General features: G+C 40.4%; 2 protein-coding genes and 1 long non-coding RNA gene across 4 annotated transcripts in view; 1 reads left to right on the forward strand and 2 right to left on the reverse strand.

The window, feature by feature from the left end:
• The first annotated feature begins 3555 nt into the window (after nt 1-3555).
• Nucleotides 3556-8642, forward strand: mrpl35 (mitochondrial ribosomal protein L35). The gene is made up of 4 exons (XM_061895185.1): nt 3556-3695; nt 3916-4081; nt 8202-8346; nt 8418-8642. The coding sequence occupies exons 1-4, from the start codon at nt 3665-3667 to the stop codon at nt 8604-8606; spliced, it is 531 nt and encodes a 176-aa protein (XP_061751169.1). The 5' UTR covers nt 3556-3664; the 3' UTR covers nt 8607-8642.
• A 54-nt stretch (nt 8643-8696) lies between these two features.
• Nucleotides 8697-25551, reverse strand: part of reep1 (receptor accessory protein 1) — a 45739-nt gene continuing 28884 nt past the window's right edge. For both annotated transcript variants that reach the window (XM_061895184.1, XM_061895183.1), the window contains exon 8: nt 8697-9850. In XM_061895184.1, the coding sequence (XP_061751168.1) occupies nt 9779-9850 (72 nt within the window). In that variant the 3' untranslated portion in view covers nt 8697-9778. The remainder of the gene's footprint in view (nt 9851-25551) is intronic.
• Nucleotides 22619-25542, reverse strand: LOC133549606 (uncharacterized). The gene is made up of 2 exons (XR_009806122.1): nt 23130-25542; nt 22619-23059 (listed from the first exon to the last, which is right to left on the reverse strand). It is a non-coding gene; the product is annotated as an uncharacterized LOC133549606 (long non-coding RNA).

Genomic DNA, 25551 nt, shown 5'->3' on the forward strand with positions numbered 1-25551 from the left:
GTCACACACACACTAGGTGTAGTGAAATGTGTCCTCTCCATTCAACCCATCCCCTTGATCACCCCCTGGGAAGTAAGGGGAGCAGTGGGAAACAGCGGTGCCGTGCCCGGGAATCATTTATGGGGATTTAACCCCCAATTCCAACCCTTGATGCTGAGTGCCAAGCAGGGAGGTAATGGGTCCCATTTTTTTTATAGTCTTTGGTGTGACTCGGCCTTGTGAGTGTGAGAGTTGTCTGTCTATCTGTGTTGGCCCTGGGATGAGGTGACGACTTGTCCAGGGTGTACCCTGCCTTCCGCCCGATTGTAGATGAGATAGGCAACAGCGCCCCCCCGCAGCCCCAAAGGGAATAAGCCGTAGAAAATGGATGGATGGATGGACTTAAACAATCTTTAATAATATATATAAGACACCTAAAAGTCCCCCAATCTTGTAACTTTAACTTCCATTCATCCATCCATTTCTGCCACTTGTCCCTCAAGGGTCGCGGAGGGTTTCAAACACCTATTTATTTACAGCCATTGCTTTCTGAAGCGTATGAGGGGTTAAAAAACAAGTGCCAACATACACTCAGCAAAACCAGGAGTACTAGTTTCCCCCTACGCATTTCAACTTCCACAAAGGCTGTCAAAATAAAGCGCACTGGTACAATACAATTGTCAACTTCCTGTCAAGAAAACATACAGGGAAAAGCCTCCATCCATCCATTTCCTACCACTTGTCCCTATCGGGGTCGCGAGTCTATCCCAGCTGAACTTTGGGCCGAAGGCAGGTAAGTCGCCACCTCATCGCAGGGCCAACACCGATAGAGAGACAAAAATCTTTTGTGAAAATTCTGCAGCTCACAAAATAAATGGTATACGACCACACAAATATCATGGACATCTATTTTTGTCAAAGTTAAACATTACAGAAAAAAATGACAAACGAACACTGCAGAGGACACAACGCACGAAATCATGGTTATCACAGTCAGAAAATATTTTTGAGGGACAATACTACAGAAATAAAACTTGGATAAACTTCAGAGTAGTTAGTGTACAGCTTGTATAGTAGTATATGTTTACTACCCACTGAAAATTAGTTGACAATATACTGTCTAAAATAGCTAGCAACACAAGTGATCCCCGGGATATGTTACTTGCCTGGTCTGGGGCTGCATGAGTGCAGCTATGGTGCTATGGTTCATTGGGGAAAACATGAATTCCAACATGAACTGTGACATTATGAAGCATGGCGGTGCTCACACTAAATATTGAGTCTTTCGACAGTTTTCACAAATAAAACCCAAGGGAAAACTGTAACATTCTTTATTTTTATTAGCTGCCTATGAACATACCTACCATAATGACTTGTGCTCAGTGGATTTCATTTATCCATTAGTGTCCATGTTTATGAGCTGAAAATTAAAGTCTGTAAGGGGCTGGAGCCTAATTTGCCTTCCACATTGGTTGTGAGTGTGACAGTCAATGGCAGCAGTGCTTAATTTGAGCTGGTGAATGTTAATTCTAGATTATAAATCATGGCTCTCACCTGTGGCCATAAACCAGATGTTGCTAAACCTTGACATTCAAACCAAGAGATGGCAGGAAAGACACAAATACGTTGATTTGTGTGACATTTTGTTTTTTAACCTTTCATGAGTATTAAAATGAATTCTTTATCTAAACGTGACAATATAAACATCCCACCAGTAGGCATCCCAGTGAGAGCAGACATTGTACAGTAATTGATTGTTTTATTGTGTTTGTAGTGCTTGATGAGCACTACTGCTGCGAGATGCTTAGTGTTTGTAGTTGAAGAAAAAAGTGAACATTCAGATGCGTCTGTGAAAATAATACGCCGCCGTATGCTTCAAATGAGCAAAATATGTGATTATTACATGTTATTATGAATGTCTTTTACCACATTACATAGTTACTGACACATGAGTTTGAGTTTGAGTTTATTTCGAACATGCAAGAATACAACATGATACATCACAATTTCCAGTTTCTCTTTTCACATGAATATAAAACATTGATGTTTTTTTTTAGAGTGCTTTATAGTCAGAATAGAGCGACTTTCATTGGCTCCATTGTTACCTGACTATTATTAACGTTATTGTCATAAAACCTGGCCAGATAGAGATGACAAATAGAAGGAAGAAGAGGCAGAAGGCATCATGCAGTTCAGTCAAGTACAAACTGATTCAGTAAAACACATCTGAGCCAGCCTAATAACAATTATTATGCAAAACTGTAACCTTTTGTGGTAAAGAGGAAGATAGAGTTACGGTAAAATAATCTTAAAGTAATCTGTAAAAAAAAAAGATAAATTAATGAATAATTTACTATTTATTTGTTGTATTAAAACTCTTCACTATGTGTGTCTTGAACTCATCCCGCACACATTTAGCAATATTAAAACCTGCCAAATCATAGACGGGTGGACAGATGGATGGATAGATAGATAGATAGATAGATAGATAGATAGATAGATAGATAGATGGATGGATGGATGGATGGATGGATGGATGGATGGATGGATGGATGGATGGATGGATGGATGGATGGATGGATGGATGGATGGATGGATGGATGGATGGATGGATGGATGGATAGACAGACAGACAGACAGACAGACAGACAGACAGACAGACAGACAGATAGATAGATAGATAGATAGATAGATAGATAGATAGATAGATAGATAGATAGATAGATAGATAGATAGATAGATAGATAGATAGATGGATAGATAGATGGATGGATGGATGGACAGACATTTAGATAGATCATCAATCAAAGTTTATTTATACAGCCCTTAATCACAAATGTCTCAAAGGGCTGCACAAGCCACAACAACATCCTCGGCTCAGATCCAACATCAGGGCAAGAAAAAAAACTCAACCCAATGGGCACAATGACAAACCTAGGAGGGGAGATAGATAGATAGATAGATAGATAGATAGATAGATAGATAGATAGATAGATAGATAGATAGATGGATGGATGGATGGATGGATGGATGGACGGACGGACGGACAGACGGACAGACAGATAGAGAGAGAGATAGATAGATAGATAGATAGATGGATAGATGGACAGACATTTAGATAGATCATCAATCAAAGTTTATTTATACAGCCCTTAATCACAAATGTCTCAAAGGGCTGCACAAGCCACAACAACATCCTCGGCTCAGATCCAACATCAGGGGAAGAAAAAAAACTCAACCCAATGGGCACAATGACAAACCTAGGAGGGGAGATGGATAGATAGATAGATAGATAGATAGATAGATAGATAGATAGATAGATAGATAGATAGATAGATAGATAGATAGATAGATAGATAGATGGATGGATGGATGGATGGATGGATGGATGGATGGATGGATGGATGGATGGATGGATGGATGGATGGATGGATGGATGGATGGATGGATGGATGGATGGATGGATGGATAGATAGATAGATAGATAGATAGATAGATAGATAGATAGATAGATAGATGGATAGATGGATAGATGGGTAGATAAATAATGCGCGAAGCACAATAGACGTCACATTATTCCGTTCCACCCACCAGATGTCAGCGGACACCTCTGAAGTGACAACAAGGCGACAGCTAAGTTTGTCCCTCCGAGACCGTGTAGTGACGTCACACACCAGTGGATAACATGGCGGCCGTCCTGGCGAGGAAGGTGTCGGGTATGCAATGTGACATTTTGACTTTTCAGTTATTATTTTAATGTGTCCCAGGAACAATACGTTCAGTTTATTTTGTCATTTCGTTTTAACTTGTCGAGTTAGGGAAATAAGCCTTTAAGCGAGCAAATCACTCAAGGGCGAGCTACCAAATTGCGGCGAACTAGCTAGCTAGCTGACTGCATATCCTTCTGTGTTGCCATGTTGTGTTTGTGCTTAACAGGACTGCTGAGGCCGCTGTCTGTGTCTTTGTGCGCCTTCACACCGAAGGTTGCTCCACTGTCTAACCTCACAAGGTCCAAGCCTCCGTGCATCTCCTCGTTCCCCGCTATTCTCACTCCTTTGTCGGCTACACACTGTCTCCTACCTCGATGTGGCCTCCTCCAACGGTACAGACTTTTGTCAAGTTGCTGCTATATGATGCCAAGTTGTCTTTGTCATTATTATCTTATTTATTTTAGCTTTAAATGTCTATCCGTTATCATATGCGGGATATATTGATTAATCGAAAATGGCTATAATGACCCAGTATTGTTATAAGCACAATACCAATGGTGCGCAATTTGCAAAATGCGCAACCGCATTTTGCTAATTTAATGTCAAATCAAATCAAATGTTTATTGGATTCACCACTATACAGTGTACATCCACGACTAAACTACTGACTAATCTACTACCACAACTGTATTTACTATTTATAAAATATAATAATGTAGGGTTACCTGGAACTTGAAATAGGCCTCCTGGCCTGAATCCACACTTCCCCTCGCAAAACACCTTCGTTTCCCAACCCTCACGCTTGGATAAATAAGCCTTGATGCCATCTACGCAGTGTGGGGAGACTGTTTTGCTGTTAGATCGCGTCCAAATTTGCAAAGTGCGCGAGATTGGTGAAATGCTTACATCAGCACTCAGATTTCTTGACGTGATAGTTAGCTAGAATCCCTCATATGATAATGATCGAAAACTAAAAACAAACGAATGAAACAGGAAAATGCTAAACAATTTCAAACACTGCACAAGCTAAAACAAAAAATCATCAAATGCCAAATACAACTGCAATAGAGAAATTCTGCAAGCTCACAAAACGGAAGTTAGCAAGGCTAACAGGTATCAGACCTGAGGGATGACTATCTGGAATTGCACTTTTTAGCAATTTTGCCTCTCATTCACAATTCCTGTGTAAGACAAGAACACATATGTTTTTCTTTTTTTTTTTACATTCCTAGTCGTAATATACTGCCACTACGAGGTGGCTAACAATGCAGCTAATGGGAGTACACTAATTGCGCTCATAAAGCCCTCAAAAACAGCTAACAATACACAATTTGCATTTCGTGACCTGAATATTAACCAAGTTTTAGCCATATTGTTATTAAAAGTGTTAACGCAGACAAACTATTTTAGTGGCGCCGTGAACACAGAGAGCTTTACCATGAGTTGATTAACGTGGACCCCGACTTAAACAAGTTGAAAAACTTAATCGGATGTTACCATTTAGTGATCAAATGTACGGAATATGTACTGTACTGTGCAATCTACTAATACAAGTCTTAATCAATCAATCACGTTTATAACTTATGCTGCTATATTGACATATTTAGCCGTTAAAATGCTGCTGATGCTGCATCGCCTCTGACCTGGTAAATGTTAATTCTAGATTATAAATCATGCCTCTCACCTGTGGCCATAAACCAGATGTTGCTAAACCTTGACATTCAAACCAAGAGATGGCAGGAAAGACACATACGCTGGTTTGCGTGACATTTAGTTTTTTAACCTTTCATGAGTATTATAATGAATTCTTCATCTAAACGTGACAATATAAACATTCCACCAGTAGGCATCCCAGTGAGAGCAGACATTGTACAGTAATTGATTGTTTTATCATGTTTGAAGTGCTTGTTGAGAACTGCTGCTGCGTGATGCTTAGTGTTTGTAGTTGAAGAAAAAAGTGAACATTCAGATGCGTCTGTGAAAATAATACACCGCCGTATGCTTCATATTAGCAAAATACGTAAATATTTCATGTTATTATGAATGTCTTTTACTACATTACATAGTTACTGACACATGTATATAAAACATTGATGGGGGTGTTTAAGAGTGCTTTATAGTCAGAATAGAGCGACTTTCATTGGCTCCATTGTTACCTGACTTTGCTAACGTATATTTACGAGTTAGAATGCTTAAGAAAATAAAAACGTGTGCTTGTCTTACATGAGGAATGTGAATGATAGGCAAAATTCCCAAAAAGTGCAGCTGTGAACAGGAGCGGCAACTGCATCTAAATGAAAAGGCATTCATTTCAATTTAACAAATAATAGCGCTAACATGATAGGTGGTGAGTTAGTACCTGTTGTATTCAAATGACCTGCTAGCGTTACTGCTGCTGGGATGAGATCGGAGCGGTTCAAAAACGTGACTTTCATTTATAATTATTGCATGATGTTTGTTCAAATGTTTCAGCATATTGCTCACATGTCTTCCTTTTGATGAAATAGGAGCCTTATAATTATTACAAGTAATGCTGTTCAGTATTTCCCCCAGAAAATGTGTTAGTTAAGGTGGTGTCTCCCCGGCGGACAGATCAGGGAAGGGGGTGAGTGGGTGTAAGGATCGGTGTAACTCGGCCTGTCGCCATCACGTCTCCACTTCGTCGCTGCAACTACAGACCTCAGTGAAGTAGGACGGCTTCGTTGCGTGAAGAAGCCTACAATTTTTGGTTGTGTTTTTCGCTCCATTTGCTGAATGGCGATATACGATTAATATCTCTATATTTTTTCCGTAAAGTAAAAACAAAACAGTCCTAGTTACCTGAGATACTAAGTATGTAATTATTATGACATAGTACAGACCTGGGCAAATTAAGGCCCGGGGGCCACATGCGGCCCATTAAGCCTTTCAACAGTATGGAACTGTGCAAAATATTAATTGTAAAACCCTAAAGGATGTGTTTGAGTTAGGTGTTATACGGTATACCGGTACTAATAGAGTAGTGTAATACTAATGAATCATAATCGATACTATACTGCCTCTAAAATGTACTAGTTCTGTTTTTTTTAACGGGCATCACGTCATGCCATGACATTGCTGGTTTTATGAGCAGAGCAGCATGTTCGGCAACGCACCATTACAGAGTCCTCAAAGGCAGACACAGTGTGTAGACAGAAAAGGGAGAGTGAACGCATTTTGGCTTAAAAACTATTGATAAAGGCAAAGTTATAACACTGAAATGCTGCTCAGCAAGAGGTGCTTTAAGACATGGCTAACTAGCTAGCGGCTAATGTCCATCTGCAGTCGGCAGTGTTTTAGCTACTTTTAATTTACTAATCCTCGTCTCCATGGCAACAAATAAAGTACGTTTCTTACAAGTATCATCCCTGCAGGACGAGGACTAGCTAAACATGCTTCACTACACACCGTAGGAGGATACAACAGCTCACTGGCGTCACCGTTAACAACCTAGCGCTCCTGTATGTAAACAAATGGGTGGATCTACACCTAACATCCACTGTAATGATACCCAGTAAAGAGAGCGTTTGTAGTCGATATTACAATGATTACATCGATATTTTTTAGAATCACAAAATCTTTTTTTTTTCTTTTAAATCATATTTTGTTTATAAACTCAGGAAGTATGTCCCTGGACACATGAGGATTTTGAACATGACCAATGTATGATCCTGTAACTACTTGGTATCGGATTGATATCCAAATTTGTGGTATCATCCAAAATTAATGTAAAGCATCCAAACAGAAGATGAATAAGTGATTATTAAGTTTTAACAGGAGTATGGATGGAACATGTTTAGACAGAAAATAACCAAATATTAACAGTAAATGAACAAGTAGATTAATAATCAATTTTGTACCGCTTATACTTTATAATTTTGACAACATAATAGAATGATAAATGACACAATATGTTACTGCATACGTCAGCAGACAAATTAGGAGTGTTTGTTGGCTTACTTACAACTAAAAGACAAGTTGTCTTGTATGTTCACTATTTTATTTAAGGACAAACATTGTTCCTGAATAAGAAACATGTGTTTAATATACCGCAAGGTTTTTTGTCAAAATAAAGCCAAAAATTAAAATTTTTTGGGTCGTCTTTATTTAGAAAAGTATCTAAATACATTTTGGTGCTGGTACCAAAACATTGCTTTTGGGAAAACCCGAGTTTGAGTGATTACCATTTTTGCGTGACGTGCAAGGCTTCGAGGCCATGGAGCATGTTTTGGAAAGAACACTACTTTTATGCAAAGCGACAAAGATAACCGAAACTTTGGGGAACAGACTGAAGTTTAAGATCAACAGATGCACCTTTGCAGGGTTTAATAACATTTGTATTAATTCAGTCTTTTGTTTTTGTTTGCCCTGTCCAAAAAAAGGCATCCATAATCACTTTGGAATCAAATCAGAATACAATCGTGGGGTGGCCCAAGATTTCTACTCCTAATAGTAATTTGTATTAAATCAGCATCTTTTCTAAATGTTTTGCAGGGCCTCGGCTCTCATTGCCCCCTTGAGTCAGCAGCCCATCCGAAGTTTGACATACTACAGTGTAAAGAAGGGCAAGAGAAAGTCTGTCAAGTCTGTGACACAAAGGTTCATGAGGTTGCACTGTGGCCTGTGGATTAGGCGTAAGGTCGGTTCTCTCGGACTTAGCGCACACACTTTTGTTGTTCATTACTGATCTTTGATCCCTCTGTTTTAAAGGCTGGATACAAGAAGAAACTGTGGAAGAAGAAACCCGCCAGAAAAAAGCGCTTGCGGGAGCATGTCTTTTGTAATAGGACACAGTGTAAACTTTTAGATAAAATGACATCACCCTTTTGGAAAAGGAGGAACTGGTTTTTGAATGATCCGTACCTGAAGTACCACGACAGGGTAAACCTTAAACTGTAATTCATGTATTGTTAAATAAATGCTATAATCCCACAATAGGACATCCTTGTTGATTTGCTGCACTAGTACACACACACACATCAAAACAAATACATTTTCTTCATGTTTAATGTCTGTAAAGTGAATTTTTAACTAACCCACATGTCATAATATCAGTTCTTGTTACGCGTTTAGCTCACATCACATTTGAAATGTTATTCTGGCCTGCCAGAAAATAAACTCCACTGATTACCCTGCATAGTGGAAGCAACAAAAGTCAATGTGCACAGCTAGCTTCACAATAGTTTACCTAAAAATTCAATCTAAATGACAAATATCATGCAGTCGGATCACATGCCACTGTATGGAAGGAAATCACATGACTTTCCCGTAGAGTTGTTTTTAATCACATCCTTTAAAAGTATACTCCATGTGTGTAGCCCCAACATCACGCTGAAGAGTGTAAACAGGACTCTTGCACCTGAGAAGCTACAGTTCTGTGTATAGTTTCAGCAATAAAGCAGTGATGACAAATGTTGCAGACATAAATGCACAAATACAACTACAATCTCCTAAAATGCTGTTACTTAAAAGACACTACTACAAAACGTTTTTATAGCAAATAATGGACGAAAAAGACGTGCTGAATAGTCAAAATGAATGCTGCACTTGTGGAGGTGACTGAAAACTGATATCTATCCAGCACATAAATACAGAAAAATTCACATGATTGCTTTTTTTCTCCACATTGTTTTGGTCAATTCTGGAATTGTGGGCATGAATTTCTATTCACCACATAGTGCATAATGGATTGATGATAACTTGTGATGCATGTCTTGCATTAAGGCTTTACAAGAGAGGTAAATATTTCAGTGCTGCTTGGCTCGTCATGACATGTTTTTCTTTACGCTCAGGAGAACACCTTGCCTCCCAGTGTACGTTATTGACATGGCCAGACACGCATGCAAGGTGCCTGCCCATGCCTGACAAAATTAAAGATGAAACACGCTGTACACATGATCAAAAAAGCCTGACTCCAGCAGTCCTCCTTGCCAGGTCATATTTATACACAGGTCATTATAGGTCACTTTGGTAATACTAATTCCAAAGCAGTGCTGCTGCAGTCACGTAAGGTTTGGCGTGTCAGTTTTGCTTTTTGCAGCTGTAGGCGCCTGTCTGCATGGCCGACACGTTCACATGGCTTCGGTGTTTGAAGACACGGCTCTCCGAGATCTTGTGAGAGGCCTTAAGACTCTAAGAGGAGGCTAGAATGATGGAGAGAAGCAAACATTAGCAATGAGAGGAGGAATTGTTCATAAGAAAATCATGTTTCCTGCTCCGAGCTCATTGTGCCACCTGATGATTTGAATGCACATAAGGAGCATGCTTCATCAGGCATTGGCTTACTTCAAGGCACATGTTCACTCTCGTAAAGAAAGACATTCAGTAACAGTTGTTATGGACTCTTTTACTTGCATTCCTACCTTTTCATTGTACAAACCCCGTTTCCATATGAGTTAGGAAATTGTGTTAGATGTAAATATAAACGGAATACTATGATTTTCAACCCATATTCAGTTGAATATGCTACAGAGACAACATATTTGATGTTCAAACTGATCAACATTTTTTTTTTTTTGCAAATAATCATTTACTTTAGAATTTGATGCCAGCAACACGTGACAAAGAAGTTGGGAAAGGTGGCAATAAATACTGATAAAGTTGAGAAATACTCATCAAACACTTATTTGGAACATCCCACATGTGTGCAGGCTAATTGGGAACATGTGGGTGCCATGATTGGGTATAAAAGCAGCTTCCATGAAATGCTAAGTAATTCACAAACAAGGATGGGGCGAGGGTCACCACTTTGTAAGCAAATTGTCGAACAGTTTTAGAACAACATTTCTCAACAAGCTATTGCAAGGAATTTAGGGATTTTACCATCTACGGTCCGTAAAATCATCAAAACGTTCAGAGAACCTGGAGAAATCACTGCACGTAAGCGATTGTATTACGGACCTTTGAACCCTCAGGCGGTACTGCATCAAAAACCGACAGTGTGTAAAGGATATCACCACATGGGCTCAGGAACACTTCTTAAAACCACTGTCAGTAACTAAAGTTGGTTGCTACATCTGTAAGTGCAAGTTAAAACTCTGTCATGCTAAGCAAAACCCATTTATCATCAACACCAAGGAACGCCGCTGGCTTCGCTGGGCCCGAGCTCATCTAAGATGGACTGATGCAAAGTGGAAAAGTCTTCTGTGGTCTGACGAGTCCACATTTCAAATTATATTTGGAAACTGTGGACGTGGTGTCCTCCGGAACAAAGAGGAATATAACCATCCGGATTGTTATAGGCGCAAAGTTCAAAAGCCAGCATCTGTGATGGTATGGGGGTGTATTCGTGGCCAAGGCATGGGTACCTTACACATCTGTGAATGCAACATTAATGCTGAATGGTCCATACAGGTTTTGGAGCAACTTATGTTGTCATCCAAGCAACGTTATCATGGACACCCCTGCTTATTTCAGCAAGACAATGCGAAGCCACGTGTTACAACAGCCTGGTTTCGTAAAAAAAGAGAGCGAGTACTTTCCTGGCCCGCCTGCAGTCCAAACCTGTCTCCCATCGAAAATGTGTGGCGCATTATGAAGTGTAAAATACGACAGCGGAGACCCCGGACTGTTGAACGACTTAAGCTGTACATCAAACAAGAATGAGAAAGAATTCCACTTTCAAAGCTTCAACAATTAGTTTCCTCAGTTCCCAAACGTTTGAGTGTTGTAAAAGAAAAGGTGGTGAACATGCCCTTTCCCAACTACTTTGGCATGTTGCAGCCATGAAATTCTAAGTTAGTTATTATTTGCCCAAAAAAATAAAGTTTATGAGTTTGAACATCAAATATCTTGTCTTTGTAGTGCATTCAACTGAATATGGGTTGAAAAGGATTTGCAAATCATTGTATTCCGTTTATATTTACATCCAACACAATTTCCCAACTCATATGGTAACGGGGTTTGTACCTTAAGTCAGTGGTTCTCAACTTTTTTTCATCAAGTACCATCTCACGAAGTTCAACATAACAGCCAACATTCAAATACAGTACCATAGTAGGCCTAAGTATTCATCAAAACAACAGGTATTTTGGCTACTGTAACATTACATGCAGTTTGAACAGTAACAATGTGTTTAATTATAGTAAAATAAAATAGTGTGCTTTAATCAAGTGATTCTTTGGCGTACCACTAGATCAGGGGTCGGCAACCTTTACCACTCAAAGAGCCATTTTGACCCATTTCACAAAAAGAGGAAGACAATGGGAGCCGCAACTATTCTCGTCAACATCGGCTGGTGGTCACCCAGATGACAAGAATAAGGGCATGATATGAAGCCATTGCCTTAAACACCTTCTATAACATGTACAAACTGCTTGCCAGTCCAGCAACATGTTGTGAAAGGCTTCCGCAGATGCATGCACACGACTTGAAGGCATACTGGGTGACACAGAGTACACTGACGGTTGTGATATAAACAACTACACTCCTACTAATATGCGCCTTATTGTGATCCCACACAAAAGAAGAATGACAAACACATTTCGGGAGAAAATCCTCACAGTAACACAACATAAATGCAACACAACAAATACCCAGAATCCTTTGCATCCATGATAATTCCTGACTATGTTATACACCCCACGAGCACCAAACCCCGCCCACCTCAACCATGCAGGGGGTCAGGAAGTGTCATGGATGCTAATGATTCTGGGTATTTGTTGTGTTGCATTTATGTTGTGTTACTGTGAGGATTTTCTCCCGAAATGTGTTTGTCATTCTTCTTGTATGGGTTCACAATGTGGCGCATATTAGTAGGAGTGTTAAAGTTGTTTATATCACAACCGTCAGTGTACTCTGTGTCACCCAGTATGCCTTGCAATCTCATACATGTGCCGATAGAAGCAGCGAAATGCACGCAAATAGCATTCCGTGAATGGCAGGCGCGATGACGTTCAAGAGGACATCAAGAGTAATGTCATCATGGCACATCCTTAATATTATAGTCCGAGTGAAAATTGGAGAACGTTAACTCCGGATGATGTCCGGGAGAAGCATTGAATTCCGGAATCTCCCAGCAACAATCTGGGGGGTCAGCGATTGTGCAGCTGAGCCGCATTAGAGTTGCCAAAGAACATGCGGCTCCAGAGCCGCGGGTTGCCGACCCCTGCACTAGATGAAGCCCGGGTACCACAGTTTGAGAACCCCAGCCTTAGGTCAAAAATTGGCCCGGGTCATTCTTATTGACCAGCAGCACACTGTAAAAATAAAATACAACAAAAAATAGAAACATTCAAATTAGAGCTGAAATACTGACACTAATACCATACGGTAAACATTTTCATTGTAAATTCACAGCAAATTCCTGGTTACTTTCAGAAAACATTTACTATGAAGTATATTTACAGCAATTTATTGTAACTGCAGAGCTGTGCTTTTGCAGTTAATTACAGTGCAGTAACGTCACAACTTTAAATGTATTGGTACCTACTTTAAAAGCATACCACCACTTATTGTACAAGAGTGTGCAACATAGTCTACGGAAAACGAAATCAGTTTGAATTTACAGTAATTTTTTTTTTGTACTGGACTTTGGTTAATAGTGAAATTGCAGTTAATTGCTGTGAAATATAAAAGCATTATAATATATGTTGTCATGTTTCAGTATATTTTAGTAACAGTTTGACTGTGGAAAAAATACTGTTAAATGCTGTGAAACCCAGATCATATTTAAAGGTTTGTCTTTAAATATCGACTTTTTTTTTTCTTTTTAAAATATTTTTTTTAAATATATACAGCTGTATATATAAGTGGACCCCAGCATTTCTATATGACCCTCAGTGAAAAAAGTTAGAGACACAACTGATGTAAGCCAATAGGTAATAAAAAAATTGATACAAATTAAAAACAGATACCACTAAGATATCTATATTAATGTATTTGATTTTTAAAAAGTATTTAAACAGGTGCAAATATGCTTGAATTCCCTAATAATTGTTGTACGTAATTCTGTAGTTTCCTTATGTGGGTTTTGTGTATTTGGACATTCAGAGACTTTTGTTTTTTATTTAGTATTTTTGATCCTAAGTTTTCCAAGTGATTTTTGGTAACAACTATTTAATTAAGCTGAATATGACTGCTCTTCTGCCTTTGGGTGCACTAACCACACCCAGACCTTGACATTACATCATACTATAGAACTTAATCGTACCGAAGAGAAGTTCAGGTCTGATCTTATTCATGCATGGTTATTTAAATTTTATTTACATGAATTTGGGGATCCAGAACCTTATATTTTGGAGCCTGAATATGGAGGACTAGCTACAATTTTTAAAAGCCGAGTGATAAGCAGATCCAACAAGTAGCAGTATTGGTAAGTGCTGAACAAGAAATACAAACTAAAAACATAATAAAAAAAAATCACTTATTGTACAATGTCTGCTCTAACTGGGATGCCCACTGATGGGATGTTTATATATCTGGCTCAAACCAGACAATTTTTTTGCGCTGAATGAGACATCTCCTAACTATACGAATCCGCATATTGCCCGTCCCCGTAAAATGGGTCGGAAGGTCGCACTAATATACAATGAAAACCTTAACCTTACCCCTAACCTAAATAATGAATATAAACTGTTTGAGTTGCTTAGTATGAGGTCTGTCACACCGCTGCCTCACGACCTGGCTGTTATCTACCGCCCCCCAGGCTCCTGTTCAGACCTTATCAGTAAATTCTCAGAGTTCGTCACTGATCTAGTGACGCACGCCGACAATATAATTATAATGGAGGACTTTAATATCTATATGAGTACCCCATTCGAGCCTCCTCGCGTGGCCTCCAGACTATTGATAGCTGTGGTCTTACACAAATAATAAATTAACCAACGCATCGCAATGGTAACACGATAGATCTAATGCTTGTCAGGGTGGTCACCACCTCCAAAGTTATGATACTGCCGTATGATTAAAGTAATGTCCGATCATTACCTTATAAAATTGGAAGTTCTGACTCATTGTCAACAAGCTAATAATAATAATTACTGCTTTAGCAGCCGCACCACTATTGTTGCCACAACGATGACTCTTGCTGGCCTACTCCCCTCGGTAATGGCACCATTCCCAAATTATGTAGGCTCTATTGATAACCTCACTCACAACTTTAACGACGCCATGCGCGAAACCATTGATAGTATAGCACAGCTAAAGCTAAAAAGGGCCTGTAAAAGGCGTACCCCATGGTTTACAGAAGAAACTAGAGCTCATAAATTATCATGTAGAAAGCTGGAACGCAAATGGCGCGCGACTAAACTTGAGGTTTTTCATCAAGTATGGGGTGATAGTTTAATAACTTATAAATGCATGCTTACCATAGGTAAAGCTAAATATTACTCAAATCTCATTCGCCTCAACAAAAACGATCCTAAATATTTGTTAAGTACAGTAGCATCCCTAACCCAACAAGGGACTCCTCCTAGTAGCTCCACCCACTCGGCAGATGACTTTATGAATTTCTTTAATAAGAAAATGTAACTCTTTAGAAAGGAGATTAAAGACAACGCATCCCAGCTACAACTGGGTTCTATTAACACAGATATGACTGTACATACAACGCATACTGCCCTCCAAAATAGTCTCTCTTTTTGATGAAATAACAGAGGAATTGTTACATGTAAATGGGATAAAAGAAACAACGTGTTTACTTGACCCACTTCCTGGGAAACTTATCAAGGAGCTTTTTGTACTATTAGGTCCATCAGTGCTAAATATTATAAACTTATCACTTTCCTATGGCACTATTCCCCTAGCATTCAAAAAAGCAGTTATTCATCCTCTGCTCAAAAGACCTAACCTCCATCATGACCTCTTGGTAAAATACGGACTGGTATCTCAACTTACCTTTATTTCGAAAATCCTCAAACAAATTGTTGCACAACAGCTAAATGAACACTTAGCGTTCAACAATCTCTGTGAAACCCTTTCAATCCGGTTTCAGGGCAAATCATTCTACGAGACAGCCCTCGCAAAAATGACTAATAATCTATTGCTAACGATGGATTCTGATGCGTCATCTATGTTGCTGCTTCTTGATCTTAGCGCTGCTTTCGATACCGTCGATCACAATATTTTATTAGAGCTTATCAAAACACGTATTGGTATGTCAGACTTAGCCTTGTCTTGGATTAACTCTTATCTTACTGACAGGATGCCATTTGTCCCCCTTAACAATGTGACCTCGGACTATGCTAAGGTAACGCATGGAGTTCCCCAGGGTTCGGTTCTTGGCCCTGCACTCTTCAGCAGTTAGCTGGAGGCGTGTCTTAATGAAATTAAACAATGGATGTCCGCTAACTTTTTGCAACTAAACGCTAAGAAAACGAAAATGCTGATAATCGGTACTGCTAGACACGACATCTATTTAATAAAACCACATTAACATTTGACAACCAAACAACTACACAAGGCGACTCGGTAAAGAATCTGGGTATTATCTTCGACCCAACTCTCTCGTTTGAGTCACACATTAAGAGTGTTACTAATACGGCCTTCTTTCAAACCATCTGACACCTCCTCTCCTCCTCTCCCCCCACTTCCCCAGCTTGCTGTTTTTGAGCAGTTTGAGCCTATCTCCCTTTCCTCCCTCTCGGACACAGTCAAACACCTGCAACCCACATATTGCCCATCAGATATCCTTCCCTCCCGCCTTCTCAAAGAAGTCCTTGATTCAGTTGACCCAACTATTTTATGGTTGATTAACACCAGCCTCTCCTCCGGATATGTCCCGGCCGCTTTTAAACATGCTGTGGTGTAGCCTTTAATTAAAAAGAAAATTCTTGACCCCTCTGTTCTTTCTAACTTCAGACCCATCTCTCAGTTACCCTTTCTGTCCAAGATCCTTGAGAGAGTAGTGTATGTCCAGTTACAATCTTTTCTAGTTGTAAATAACATCCAGGAGAAATTCCAATCTGGTTTCAAAACATCTCACAGCACTGAAACGGCACTACTGAGAGTGCAAAATCATCTGCTTCTGGCCGCTGACTCTGGTAGCCCTTTGATCCTGATGCTCCTGGACCTCACAGCTGCCTTCGACACAGTGGCTCACAGGATCCTACTGTCACGACTGAAGCAGTATGTGGGCATCTGAGGTGCATGCCTAAGCTGGATTCAGTCCTACCCAACTGACCATAGTTTCTCTGTGCAGCTAGGAGACTTTCTCTCCTCGGTGGCCCCCCTCACCTGTGGTGTTCCTCAAGGGTCAATCCTAGGTCCCATTCTCTTCCTACTGTGCATACTACCTTTAAGTGAAATCCTGGTCAAGCACAATGTCTCATTCCATTGTTATGCCGATGATGTTCAGATCTACTTACCTCTTAAAGGGGAACATTATCACCGGACCTACGTAAGCGTCAATATATACCTTGATGGTGCAGAAAAAAAAACATATATTTTTTTAACCGATTTCCGTTATTTTCCGTTTTTTCGACTATTTTTTGGAAACTTGGAGACATCATGCCTCGTCGGTGTGTTGTCGGAGGGTGTAACAACACTAACAGGGAGGGATTCAAGTTGCACCACCGGCCCGAAGATGCGAAAGTGTCTGCCGCCAGACCCCTATTGAATGTGCGGGAGTGTCTCCACATTTTACCGGCGAGGACAGATATGGCACAGAGATGTATGGATAACCTGCAGATGCATTTGCAACGACAAAATCAACGAAATCACAAAGGTGAGTTTTGTTGATGTTGACTTATGTGCTAATCAGACATATTTGGTTGTGGCGTGACTGCCAGCTAATCAATGCTAACATGCTACGCTAATCAATGCTACCATGGTATTTACCGGCGGTGCTAAGGCAGACATGGCACAGAGATGTATGGATAACCTGCAGATGCATTTGCAACGATAAAGTCAACGAAATCATAAAGGTGAGTTTTGTTGATGTTGACTGCCAGCTAATCGATGCCAACATGCTATTTACCGGCGGTGCCAAAGCAGACATGGCACAGAGATGTATGGATAACCTGCAGATGCATTTGCAACTATATTACGTTTCCTTCCACCCACATTTAATGCAAAAAAAACACTTACCAATCGACGGATTTAAGTTGCTCCAGTGTCAAGAGATGCGAAAGTCCTGATCGTTTGGTCCGCACATTTTACCGGCGATGCTAACGCAGCTATTCGGCCATGCTATGGCTATGAATAGCGTCAATAGCTATTCGCTCAATAGCTTCAGTTTCTTCTTCAATACCTTCATACTCCAACCATCCGTTTCAATACTTGGTAATCTGTTGAATCGCTTAAACCGCTGAAATCCGAGTCTGAATCCGAGCTAATGTCGCTATATCTTGCTGTGGTATCTGCCATTGTTTGTTTACATTGGCAGCACTGTATGACGTCACAGGGAAATGGATAGTCGCATCACAAATAGCGAAAATCAAGCACTTTAAAACTTTTTTTAGGGATAGTCCGGGACCGGTAAAATTTTGAAAAAAACTTCAAAAAATACAACAAGCCAATGGGAACTGATTTTTATTGTTTTTAACCCTTTTGAAATTGTGATAATGTTCCCCTTTAAGGCCACAGGACAGGTCGCACTTCAGCCACTGCTTGACTGTCTGACTGACATTAAAGTATGGATGAGTGTTAACTTCCTCAACCTTAATGAGAGCAAGGCCGAGATCATCATCTTCGGCGAAACATCTCCAGTCTTGTTTGTCCGTGTTCTAGGTCCTCTGGGTAAAAACATTCGGTCCTCTGAGAAATTTCGGACTGATCTTTGATAGGGCCTTCAAATTCACCAAACAGGTCAGCTCAGTGGTTAGTACCAGCTTTTACCATCTCAGAACCCTAGCAAAGACCAAGGCCTATCTATCCCAGAGCGACCTGGAGACTGCTATCCACGCCTTCATCACACACCGGCTAGATTACAACAATTCCCTGTACGTTGGCATTGATTAGGCATCACGCCGCCGTTTGCAGCTTGTACTAAACGCGGCTGCTCGTCTCCTCACTAGCACCAAAAAACGTGAGCACATCACCCCAGTCCTGGCCTCACTCCACTGGCTCTCTGTCCATTACCGCATTGATTTTAAATTACTTTTAATTGTTTTTAAATCCCTAAATGGTCTGGCCCCCAATAGCTGACCAAGCTTCTGCATCATCATACCCCGTCTAGAGCCCTAAGGTCAGCTGACCAACTGCTGTTGGCGGTCTCTAGATCCAGGCTAAAGACCAGAGGGGACAGAGCCTTTTCCATTGCCGCCCCTAAGCTCTGGAACAGCCTTCCCCTCCACATTAGATCAGCCCAGAGCCTGGGGGTTTTCAAAACCTTCTTAAGACCTACCTCTTCTCGCTGGCCTTTGACCTGACCTGAGCTGAGCCTGCCAACTAGGCCATCATTTTCTAGTCCTACCCCCGACCCATTCGCTTTAGTTTTATTTTTCTATTTGTCGCTCTTTTTATTACAATGATTTTTATTTAGCAAATGTTTTTACTTTTTATTCGACCCCTTTTACCGTATTGCTTTTTGCACTATTGTGTCCAGCTTATTCATTATTTATGTTCTTTTGTTTGTTTTCTGTTTCTGTTGCTCTATGCTTTTTTTAACCTGTAAAACACTTTGGTTCAATTTAAAAGTTGTTGTAAACGTGCTATATAAATAAAATTGACTTGACTTGACTTTCATCTCCGTGATATCGCTAATATTTTTTCCATTTTGTCCACTAGCGACGCTGAGATCATTATTTATCCGTTTGTTACATCTCGATTACTGTAACGTAATATTTTCGGGTCTCCCTGTGTCTAGCATTAAAAGATTATAGTTGGTACAAAATGCGGCTGCTAGACTTTTGACAAGAACAAGAAAGTTTGATCATATTACGCCTATACTGGCTCACCTGCACTGGCTTCCTGTGCACTTAAGATGTGACTTTAAGGTTTTACTACTTACGTATAAAATACTACACAGTCGAGGTCCATCCTATCTTGCTGATTGTATTGTACCATATGTCCCGGCAAGATATCTGCGTTCAAAGAACTTCGGCTTATTAGTGATTCCCAGAGCCCAAAAAAAGTCTGCGGGCTATAGAGCGTTTTCTATTCGGGCTCCAGTACTATGGAATGCCATCCCGGTAACAGTTAGAGATGCTACCTCAATAGAAGCATTTAAGTCCCATCTTAAAACTCATTTGTATACTCTAGCCCAGGGGTCTCAAAATCAATTTACCTGGGGGCCACTGAAGGCAGAAACTGGGTGAGGCTGGGCCGCAAGAAACGATTTCTTAAAACATCTTACATGCACTTTTTAATGAATTCACCTTCTACGAATGGCTTTCCGGCCCTAGCAATATACTTGCCAATCCTCACGATTTTTCCGGGAGACTCCTGAATTTCAGTGCTCCTCCTGACAATCTACCAGTGCAACCATTCTCCCGAATTTTTCCCATTTTGCCCCCAGCCGACATTAAGGGCTGCCGTGACTGCACTGCCTTTAACGTCCTCTACAACAGTGGTTCTCAACCTTTTTTCAGTGATGTATCCCCTGTGAACATTTTTTTAATTCAAGTAGCCCTAATCAGAGCAAAACATTTTTGGTCGAAAAAAAGAGATAAAGAAGTAAAATACAGCACTATGTCATCAGTTTCTGATTTATTGAATTGTATAACAGTGCAAAATATTGCTCATTTGTAGTGGTCTTTCTTGAATTATTTGGAAAAAAAGATATAAAAAGAACTAAAAAACTTCTTGAAAAATAAACAAGTGATTCAATTATAAATAAAGATTTCTACACATAGAAGTAATCAACAACTTAAAGTGCCCTCTTTGGGGATTGTAATAGAGATCCATCTGGATTCATGAACTTAATTCTAAACATTTCTTCACAAAAAAAGAAATCTTTAACATCAATATTTATGGAACTTGTCCACAAAAAATCTAGCTGTCAACACTGAGTGTTAGATTGTTGTATTATTTTTCCACAGTTTATGAACTTACAATCATACTTCATTGAAGTATTATTCAAAAAACATATGTATAAAGGATTTATGAATTGATTGCTGTTTTTTTAGAATGTTTTAAATAAATCTCACTTGTCCCTTGGTATACATTCATGTTCCTCCAGTGGTCCGCGCACCCCCAAAAGAAGACTACTGCTCCACTACATGTCATCGCGCATGCTTTTATATCACACAACCAATGCTCTGTATCATGTTGTGCAAGACTTGTGCAGAACAACGTACTTGTTCAACAGTCATACACGTCACACTAAGGGTGGCCGTAAAAAACTTTTAACACTGTTACAAATATGCGCCACACTGTGAACCCACACCAAACAAGAATGACAAACCCTTTTGGGGAGAATTTCCGCACCCTAACACAACTTAAACACAAGAGAACAACTACCTCCTCAACCGACGCAAGTAGGGAGGGTGGGGGTGTGGGGGGTTGGTGGTAGCAGGGGTGTGTATATTGTAGCCTGGAAGAGTTAGGTCTGCATGGATTCTGGGTAATTGTTCTGCTGTGTTTATGTTGTGTTATGATGCGGATGTTCTCCTGAAATGTGTTTGTCATTCTTGTTTGGTGTGGGTTCACAGTCTGGCACATATTGGTAACAGTGTTAAAAGTTTTTTTATAGCCACCCTTAGTGTGACGTGTGTAGCTGTTGATCAAATATATCTTGCAATAACACACATGCGTATCACATGGCCAGATGCAACACACAACTGGGCTTGCACGCTGTAAGTTCAGGATGTAAAAGGCGCTAAAGGCAGTGCCATTATGGCACTCCATGAATATTGTTGATCTGGTAAAAATTGACAGGGGCTTCGAGAGAATTGGTGCCCTGCAATTCAGGGGTCTCCTGGGAACGTTGGCAAGTATGACGATGTCAAGTGCCGTTCATATTAAACTCGCGGGCCGCACCAACATTAAATTGTCATATCAAAGCGCGGGCCGCATAATAACGTCTCGCAGGCCGCAATTGGTCCGTGGGCCGCATGTTTGAGAGCCCTGCTCTAGCCTTTAAATGGACCCCCCTTTAAGACTAGTTGATCTGCCGTTTCTTTTTTTTGCTCTGCCCCCCTCTCCATCATGGAGGGGGGTCACAGGTTCGGTGGCCACGGATGACGTGCTGGCTGTGCAGAGTCAAGACCTGGGGTGGAAGGCTCGCCTGTGCATCAGTTGGGGAAAGTTCTACGCTGCTGACCTGTCTCCGCTCGGGATGGTCCCCTGCTGGCCCCACTATGGACTAGACTCTCACTATTATGTTAGATCGACTATGGGCCGGACTTTCACAATATTATGCTAAGATCCACTCAACGTCCATTGCACCGGTCTCCATAGGGGGTGGGGGCAGAGGTCACCCACATCTGCGGTCCTCTCCAAAGTTTCTCATTGTCATCCCACTGGGTTGAGTTTTTCCTTACTCTGATGTGGGATCTGATTGAGGATGTCGTTGTGGCTTGTGCAGCCCTTTGAGACACTTGTGATTTAGGGCTATATAAATAAACATTGTTGATTGATTGATTGACATCTTCCTGTTTGGATAAAAAATTCATCATAATCCTTACGCAGCTAAAAAAAAAATATATATATATATTTTTTTAAGGTGGGCGCAAATTAGAGTCTTTTTGTCTTTCCTGCGATCTGCGGGTCTAACTTGAAAGTCGAAGTTGACTAACGTCTTGGTTTATGGCAACAACAACCTACTATAAAAGTGAGGTTCATGAGTTTTTAAAATCTAGAATTAACTTTTACCAACTCAGAGGTGGTGCAGCAGCTCACCAGCTCAGTATGTCAATAGCTGCATAAACATGTTACCGCTGTTATCACGGTGCCAATAAAAGTAGTTCCTCTGCGTTAGCGCTTATAATGACAATATCACTAATACATGTTAATATTCAGGTCACAAGATGTAAATGGAGTATTGTTGGCAGTCTTACATAGGGATTGTGAAAGATAATTGATTCCCAAAATAATGCAGTTCCTATTTAATATTAAAACGTTAAAGTGAGTCTGTTTATGAGAATTTCTCTTCCTCTCATTTCTTTTGAAAGAAGATGCACTCAAACGCTGACTTTTTTACTTGATGTCATTATTGTCAGAGATACAAACCCCGTTTCCATGAGTTGGGAAATCATTACCTTTAAAATTTGATGCCAGAAACACATGACAAAGAAGTTGGGAAAGGTGGCAATGAATACTGATAAAGTTGAGGAATGCTCATCAAACACTTATTTGGAACATCCCACAGGTGTGCAGGCTAATTGGGAACGGGTGTGTTGTGGCACATGCGGTCTGCATCTTCCTCCACTGCGGTTCCACCCAGACGGCCCGCTGACAGCGCACCCCTGGACACGCCCCCGCGTTCATGAAGCGGACCGCGCCCACTCTCCGGCCGCAGTCCACACCTGTGACTGATGACGAAAGCTGCTTTAAAGACCAGTGGACCCAGGGATCCTCGCGGGAACTTAGTTCTCAACTGACGTTCAGTAAGCTCTCATCCTGCTTTTTGCGATCCTGCTCTCCCTGTGTTCTGCCCCCCTTCGTGTTCTCAGTGTGTTCAAAAGCCAGCATCTGTGATGGTATGGGGGTGCATTAGTGCCCAAGGCATGGGTAACTTACACATCTGTGAAGGCACCATTAATGCTGAAAGGTACATACAGGTTTTGGAACAACATAGGCTGCCATCTAAGCGCCGTCTTTTTCATGGACGCCCCTGCTTATTTCAGCAAAACAATGCCAAGCCACAATCTGCACATGTTACAACAGCGTGGCTTCGTAAAAAAAAGAGTGCGGGTACTTCCCTGGCCCGCCTGCAGACCAGACCTGTCTCCCATCGAAAATGTGTGGTGCATTATGAAGCGTAAAATACGACAGCGGAGACCCCGGACTGTTGAACGACTAAAGTTCTACATAAAACAAGAATGGGAAATAATTCCACTTTCGAAGCTTCAACAATTAGTTTCCTCAGTTCCCAAACGTTTATTGAGTGTTGTTAAAAGAAAAGGTGATGTAACACAGTGGTGAACATGCCCTTTCCCAACTACTTTGGCATGTGTTACAGCCATGAAATTCTAAGTTAATTATTATTTGCAAAAATAAAATAAAGTTTTTTGAGTTTGAACATCAAATATCTTGTCTTTGTAGTGCATTCAACTGAATATGGGTTGAAAAGGATTTGCAAATCATTGTATTCTGTTATATTTACATCTAACACAATTTCCCAACACATATGGAAACGGGGTTTGTAAAAAAACAAACTCCTTCCTCCTGTACATAATGCCACCTGCTACTAAATATGTACATGCCCTGCACTTCACGGAACACAGTTTTGTAAAAAAAAAATAAAAAAAAAAGAAAAACAGCATCTGCTACACTTCAAAAAAGCTTGTTTGCCAACTAACCACCAGTCGGTTAAAATTTGGTATCTGACCCTTCAGTGAATAAGCTAACCAAACATAAAGATGCTAAAATGTTAGTACTAAAGCTAAAAGTTAGTGTGTATGTAAAAAGTGGATACACAATTGGGTTACATAGAGACACACACAAATGCAGCTTATCAGCATTAAAGCTACAGACACACAAAACGACATTTTACAAGTCGAACTTATTAAAAAAAACACATTAAAAAACGGTCTAAATTCAAGCATCAAGATTTTGGACAACACACTTCTAATACACCATTTTTCATAGTTAAATGCATCTTTGCTGGGCCTCCATTTTACGATCGATGCATTAGGGAATTGTGTTGTGCAATTCAAATCTGGAAATTTAAAAATTGTAAGATTTTTTCTTCAACGTTCTTTGAATAAGTTTGATCAAATGTATCCATCTATCCATTTTCTACTGCTTTTCCCTTTCGGGGTCGCGGGGGATATATCTCAGCTAAACAAGGGTGGAGGACGGTGTACACCCTGGACAAGTCACCACCTCATCGCAGAGCTGACACAGATAGACACACTAGGGACAATTTAGTGTTGCCAATCAACCTATCCCCAGGTGCATGTCTTTGGAAGTGGGAGGAAGCCGGAGTTCCCGGAGGGAATCCACGCAGTCACGGGGAGAATATGCAAACTCCACACAGAAAGACCCTGAGCCCGGGACTGAACCCAGGACCTTTGTATTGTGAGGCACATGCACTAACCCCTGTCACACCATGCTTTATTAATGTATCTACGTATTTATCTTTCTTATATATAATATTTATTTATTTATTGCTAGTTTTTTTTGTGTTTTTTAATTTGTTTGGTGTGGATGATAGCTTCCACTATAAAAACAAAATGAAAAAACATCTGAGCCCAGTTGTTGTTTATCTATGCACTTTGTTGTACTGCACTGCTGAAGCTCAATATAGCATTCTTTTTTAACTAATAAAAAACTGGAACCGCCTACTAAACAGCGGATGAAACGGAATGAGGTCTGTGATTACTTTTAATGTATTTTTAAGTTTTGTTTATTGCTTCCCTTGTATTCCTATTCTTATTTGTCTGTTTCCATGCACCTGGGGACAACACATCAACTGAACTAGAATGTCATATTTACACTGCTGATGTTCATCAGTATGCACTGTTGCTAACAACAATAAAAAAAGTAGAAATCATCTCCTTGTTTACATTTTTTATAGAGTTTCTCAATCTCAGGAGACTCTCCTGGATAAATAAAGGGGGATTGGCGGACAAATCTACAAGCATACTGAAAGTCACAGTGCATTATTTATATTTAGTTCTGGCATGCCACATCTGCACATGACACCTCATTGTGCATCCGTGCAAAACGTGCTTCCAGCTCCAGGTGCGCTCATTTAGTTGCAAGCAACACATAAGTGTAATCAATCTGCTGTGTGAGTGAATGAGCACTCAGGAGGACGGGGTTAGACTCTTGGTGAGCAGGCTGGCTGCCAGGTTAC

Source organism: Nerophis ophidion, linkage group LG03 (genome assembly GCF_033978795.1).
Source record: "Nerophis ophidion isolate RoL-2023_Sa linkage group LG03, RoL_Noph_v1.0, whole genome shotgun sequence".
NCBI lineage: Eukaryota > Metazoa > Chordata > Actinopteri > Syngnathiformes > Syngnathidae > Nerophis > Nerophis ophidion.

Bases quoted from the DNA above. Each gene is read 5' to 3' on its own strand.
- mrpl35 (XM_061895185.1), top strand. From the start codon at position 3,665: ATGGCGGCCGTCCTGGCGAGGAAGGTGTCGG. The intron at 4,082-8,201 runs GTACAGACTTTT...AATGTTTTGCAG, and splicing joins CGATGTGGCCTCCTCCAACG to GGCCTCGGCTCTCATTGCCC. The intron at 8,347-8,417 runs GTCGGTTCTCTC...TCTGTTTTAAAG, and splicing joins GCCTGTGGATTAGGCGTAAG to GCTGGATACAAGAAGAAACT.